Below are 6,435 nucleotides of genomic sequence, written 5' to 3' on the forward strand. Positions count from 1 at the left end.
CACCCCCACCCCTGGCCCCCCCCCCCAGCAATCTGCCATTCTTAAACTCACCCTAAGAGATAGCTGACCCATTGTGAGGATCCCAGCATGAGAGCTATAACCAGGGCAAGCTGACCTCTCCCGACAAAGGAGCCCTGGGATGTATAGGAGCTTGTGGGAAGAGCACAGGGTCCCAAGGCACTGGGGCGGGGGATCCCCCAGTCCGTAGGTATGCTGCTAACCTGCAAGCGGTGCAGAATTCCAGCCATAAAGGCTCTACAACACGCTTTCCTCCTCCCTACTCAGGACTGTGTTGCAACACACTTTTAAGAGAGCTGACCTGGCTGCCAAGTTCCTGGAGAAAACCCCTTTGAGAGAATATACCCAGTCATCTTAGGAGACCATTAAGTAAAGTGGAAAAAAGCCATTAGACATAGGATTAATAGAAGTCCTGGCTCCATTACTTATGGCTTTTGTAATCCTGGGCAAGTCTTTTAAACACCCATTAAACCTCAGATTTCTTAACTGTAAAATGGAGCTAATGATATATATTCCCTACCTACTTTCTAGGATGAATATAATAACATTAGCAATGGGTACCATTTACCCACCACTTATTGTGTACCAGGTAATGTATTAGGCATACTGAAGTGGTTAACAGCACAGACCCAGGGGCCAATTTTCCTAGGTATGAAACCAGGTCCACCCCTTATTACCTGTCTGACCTTAGGCAAGTCACATAACCTCTCTGAACCTCAGTTTCTTCAATTATAAAACAGGGATGATAAAACTTGTCATACAGAGTTATTATGAGAATTACATGAGCTATAATATATGCAGAACACATGGTAGCTTGCTTGTATCTAGCACACCTTCAATAAATTGCAACTGTGAATATAATCTCACTTAATCACTACCAGCTACTCTCTGCAGTATGATTATCCTCATTTTTATATTTCTCATTAACTGCTCATATCAAGAGCTCAGTATGTAACGTCTGGCCCCACCTGGGGCTCTAGGGGCAGAAGAGACAGTGGACCTTGGCTACCAGTGACAAGACAGGGTCATTTTAAATGTTAACCTGTGGATGACCTCAGACTGGAGTGTTACATAGAATGCTTCCTTTAAAGAAGAAAAAAAAAGAGCAAAATTTGACGTGGACTTAAAAAGATGGGGAGAATTTACTTAGGCATCAAGGACAAAGGAGGACATTCCAGGTGGGGAAATAATGGAGCAAAGATGTAGAGGCAGAGACACCCAAAGTATGCTCCCTAATAAACGAGTCTGGCTGGAACAGAGAGAGTGATGTAATGAGAGAGAATGTATGAATCAGAAAGGTAAGGGAGGGAGAAACAATCTCTGTGCTGGAAACAAGCCCATCCTATCCTTCTTCCCAGAGGTGATCAGCCATAAACACAGGGACCTTTGGAGCTGCGTGAGACCTTTGGAGCTGTTCTGGATTCTGTCACTTTCTAGGTTCCCAGGTAAATTACTTACCCAAACTCATTTAAAAAGCTACAGTTCCATGCAAAAACAATGAAAATAATAATACCTCATGCAGTTGATGTGTGTCAAAGGGGAATACTTCAAAGGGATGTATAAACCTCAATGTTACAGTACTAGAGATACTGAGTCAAAGCTCCTAGCACTGCACAAAGCAAATGTTCCATATGTGGTTGTTATTATATAGCTACTCAGATGTTGGTCTGATTGTCATCATGCCTCTCTCGCTGGTAAAAGGGTAAACTAGGCAAATTTGCAATTTGCTGATGGATTGTTTGTTACTCTGTTTTGTTACTTACTTGCTGTGTTATAGTAAGTCATCCAGGACTTACTAAGGACTTACCAGCTACAGAGCATGTGCTATAAAACATGGCCCAGGGATCAGCAACACAGATGAAAGAAAGAGATCATTCCTGCCCACTCCAGAGCAGCATCTGACACTACACATTGCATTGGGGTGATTGTTCTGTCCATCAGGGTATAACAAAGGAAAAGGTTACTTCCTAGTTTCTGTAATGGAGGTAAAACTTGGCATGGAGGGTCATAGTCCTGGATTCCATCTAGGAAGCATTGGGAGAAGGAGCTCACACTGGAGGTGCAGTATCTGTCCCTTCCCTTTGTTGTTCCTGGGCAGGTTGAGTTCTCGGAAATTCCAGAGAGGTGCATGATAGGACTTTGACACTTTCAGTGGGGATGTCCCAAAACTAGGATATAAGGCATATTTAGCCACATAACATAAAATGTTTATAAATGTATGTGTATCACACTTGATGAACTCAAAATAATAAACAATTATGACAGACTGCTGTTACCTTTGCCCATGTGGGTGTGTGTTTTGCCTCTAGCCCATATGAACATGCCAGGGTGCCACATGAAATTTATGACAGCTCGGTAAAATTATGCTCAAGACCCAAGGAGGGCATTTCAGCAACATCAGACTATGGCTCAGACTCAACAGACCAAGTTCCAGGTCCCACACCTTATCAGAGCAAGAGGAAAGGCCAGCACCCCCAAAACCTGAAGAGGACTGCACGTCTTCACATGAATTAATCTCTGAAAAGGAAAAGGACATAGTGGGGGAACGCATGCTCTCTCCTCAGTAATAGCAGCCTCCTCTGGTAAGCACACCACTGGGAAAGGGAAACCAAAGGCCAGGCAGGCCACTTGCTAGGGGCCTCAAACCCCCACGCTCAGGGCATACATACATATCTGACACTCGGACCTGATGCCAGCAGATTCTTCCTCAAAATCAGAGCACATGGGACTGGTTTATTTTACTATGCCACTCCTGGAGAAAAATGACCACATACTAGAAATACAGTATAAATATGTAACCCTTTTTAATTTGCATGTCTGTTTTTCCTCTTTCCCATATAATTTTGTGAAACATTATAAAAGTGAGATCTTTGCTTTTGGGTTCTATTTGAACTTGGGTTTTTCAAACTGTGGGTCATAACCCACTTGGGAACTATAAATCAATTCCATGGGTCATGACTAGCACTTTTTAATTAAATAGAACTGAATAAATTATAGGGTAGTAATGTTTTATTAAACTTTTGTTTTATGCATGTGTGTACTGGGTGGCAGTGTAAAATTTCTTTTTTTTTTACTTTTTTTTTTAAATTAAAGCTTATTGGGGTGACAATGGTTAGTAAACTACATAGGTTTCAAGGGGTAAAATGTATTTCTACTGAGGGTTACATTAAAAAAAAATGTGAACACAGCTGATTTACACCGCCATCCCATTGTGTCAGGGGACCCTTGGACGGTCCTGCCTGGGTAGTAGAAGCTTTGGCCATTAGCCAACACCTCCTTCATGGATGTATGGCAAGGCTATTTCATTCCCAGGAGAAAATCTATAAAAGCCCTAACTGGAGAAACACAAAAGCAAGGGATGTCCTGCAGTCTCCGTCTCCTACACGGTCGTGGAACACTTGATTGCTTGCTACTTGGTCAGAGCTCTGCTGAAGAAAGGAGGAAGCCTGCCTCCAGTGCCCGTCAAGAAAAAGGAAAGTTGTAACTTGGTGTCACCACCGTCAACCATCTTGTGTAAGAAGAGGGAGGCTGGTCCCTTAGGGGAGGAGGCGCAGGGACCATCTCCATGGAGGCTGACAGTGGACAGGCCTCTCTACCTCTCTCTGTCCACCCGTCCTGAGGGGCACCGTGTGGCAGTGCTCCATCTCCCCCAGACCTTCGAGTCAGTTCAAGGACAGAGGCCACACCACCGGAGAGCAGCTACCAGTGTTAGCTCAGTGTTACCTGATGTTCTCTTGAGTAGAAAATAAAGAGACTTGACTGAAAACACTTTGAGGTCGGCATCTCCAAGCTATGACTCTCTCACTCACTGCCTGACAGATAGAACCTGTTAATGAGCTTGAGACTCGCCAAAGGCCTGGATCTTTCGCCAAACATTCCCCTAAAGCACTCCTTCATCCAGAATCACCGGGAGATGGAGTATTCTGGATGAATAAGATTTCCACAAAACCAACTCACCCTATAGTATAAGTATAGCGTTAAAAAAAAATACATCTTGGGCCGGCCGAGTGGCGCGATGGTTAAGAACTCGCTTGGGATGCCAGAGTGCCCTGGTTCGGATCCCACATATAAGGGCCAGTGACACTGCCCTCCACAGCTAAGATGCTGAACAACAGCTCAACCTGGAGCTGGGCTGCCCTGAGTCGCCGGCGACGGCGTGGGCTGCAGTCCCTGTGGCAGTGGATTGCCAGGGGCTACCGTGTGTGGCCAGCAGCCAGCGTGAGCGGCCAGCAGCCGCAGTGAGCGGCCGTCCAGAAGCCGGCGACTGATCTGCCTCGCCAGAGAAGAGTGCAATGATGGTGCCAACTTGGGCCAGTGAAGCAACATCCTCCACAACTAGACTGAAGAACAAAAGGACAGCAACTATCTGTTCCCCTTCCCCCAACTCCCCAGCACTGTTCCCATCCCCCCAATTCCCCAATAAAAAATAAAAAAAATCTTTAAAAAAAAATACATCTTATCCAAAAATAAAAATAAAAGGGAAAAAAAATCCTCTGAATCAAGACAGTTCTCCCCACCACCAAGGCCTGCTTCCTTCCAGTGTGCTACGATGTGTCCTATACCTTCCGGTGTGCTACGATGTGTCCTATACCTTTGTCACTGCTCCCTGGCCCCAGTGGTCTCTGAGGCAGGCTCTGCCCCCCATCACCACCACATGGGTCATTCTCATTCTCATCTCCAAGTCTGCTGTTCCCCCACAGACATCTGGATACCCCTCCATCTATCAAATCCACCTCATGCACCAAGGGCCACCTCAAGGACCTCCTCTTCCATGAAGCACCCACCCCACCTCCTTATTTCGGCCAGTCCTCTACCATCTCCTTCTCCCATGAGGTCGTTCAGTGTCATGGGTATCACACAACTTAATGTTTTATTATATTTTGTTTGCTGTTTCATTCATAAATCTTATGTCTCCAACGGGTTTCTAAGAACTTTAGGCTAAAGATACCACTTATATCTTGAGGATCGTTCCATCACTTACAACAGAAGGTTTTGTGAACCGTTGAAAACAAACAAGAAACAGTGACTTGTTCCTTGTTTGTATGGGAGCATTTTGCCCTCCCCTCTGTCTTCAGAGAGGAAACAACATATACCTTTCTTTTAAAAAGTCTTCAAACTCTTTGCAGTTCTTGCGGCCATTGTTTAGGTGCTGGATGATGCTGTCGTAGCCGATGGTGCTGAGGATATCCGGGTTCTGGTGAAAAAAGAAAGACAGTTTGTCAGAGCAGAAACAAGGCAGACAGAATCCTCGAGGCCTGCAGAGATGGGGGAAGCCGCCAATGGGGAGTTCCTGAAACCGTAATTACCTCCAAGGCATATGTGACCAAAGCGAACAAAATAGAAGAAGTAAGAATGCAAGTAGCTGTGGAAGAGTTTCTAAAATTATGAAACTCAAGGGCCACAAAACAGGAAGGAAGTGACAGAGGATTGAGAGGCACATGGACGAGGGAGCTGGCCTGGCTCAGGCCCCAACCTGGGCCCCCACCTGGGCCCTAAATCAGTCTGGACACCCACTCCAGCCTTCTGCAGAGAGCGCCTTCATCCTGCTGAGTGAGTCCTCACTCACACCACAGGTCCATTTTAACCAGGGTCTACAATGTTTGCTTTATCCTTAAACTTGTCACAGAACTTGACCATGACATCTCTTCCCATAGCCAATAAGCCCCATCTGAGAGAGGAGGGTTTGGCTGCAAAGGCCAAGCAGCCTTGAGCCAGGAGCCAGGCCCCGAGAGTGGGAGAGGGAGAGCAGCTTTCCACGGGGAAGCACAGAGGGGAGGGAGCCCAGCAACCAGCATGCTCCGCGTGGGTCACCGGCCGCAATTTGGGGGAAACGAATTTTTTTATTTTAAATTAGCAATTTGTTTCTATTTTATTCTACTATGTGCTCTGAGGCTGGAGGAAGCTGCCTAAATCTCTCAAAGCAGTAGCCCCAGATGCAGTACATTTGAAAATCAAAGTCCCCTTAGCTCCCCAAACTAACAACTCAGAGGCTTTAAAGAAAATCCTCTAGGGCCAGCTGTGTGGCGCATTGGTTAAGAGTTGGCTTGGAAGTGCCAGCTCTGAGCAGCAGGGCTGCGGTTCGGATGTCACATAAGGGCCAGTGACGCTGCGACCTCTACAACTAAGATGGTGAACAACAGCTCGACCGGGAGCTGGGCTGCTATGAGTCGCCAACAATGGCATAGGCTGCAGTCCCTGCTACAGTGAGCTGCCATAAGCTACCATGAGTTGCTGGCAGCCAGCGTGAGCAGCCAGCAGCTGACATGAGCTGCTGTGAGCCGCCGTAAGCGGCCGTCCAGTGGCCGGCGACTGAATGCCTCACCCTGGAAGAGCGCAATGATAATACCAACATGGGCCAGTGAAGTGACGTCCTCCACAACTAGACTGAAGAACAAAAGGACAGCAACTTGTCTGTTC

At 46.5% G+C, this 6,435-nt stretch overlaps 1 protein-coding gene across 1 annotated transcript in view; it reads right to left on the bottom strand.

Annotated features, from left to right (window-relative positions):
* PSTPIP2 (proline-serine-threonine phosphatase interacting protein 2) overlaps positions 1-6,435 on the bottom strand; it is a 68,355-nt gene that overhangs the window by 38,544 nt on the left and 23,376 nt on the right. The window contains exon 2 of the mRNA XM_019652713.1: positions 5,112-5,212. Within this exon, the coding sequence (XP_019508258.1) occupies positions 5,112-5,212 (101 nt within the window). The remainder of the gene's footprint in view (positions 1-5,111; positions 5,213-6,435) is intronic.

The sequence above is a fragment of the Hipposideros armiger genome, unplaced genomic scaffold, assembly GCF_001890085.2.
Source record: "Hipposideros armiger isolate ML-2016 unplaced genomic scaffold, ASM189008v1 scaffold_186, whole genome shotgun sequence".
NCBI classification, from domain to species: domain Eukaryota; kingdom Metazoa; phylum Chordata; class Mammalia; order Chiroptera; family Hipposideridae; genus Hipposideros; species Hipposideros armiger.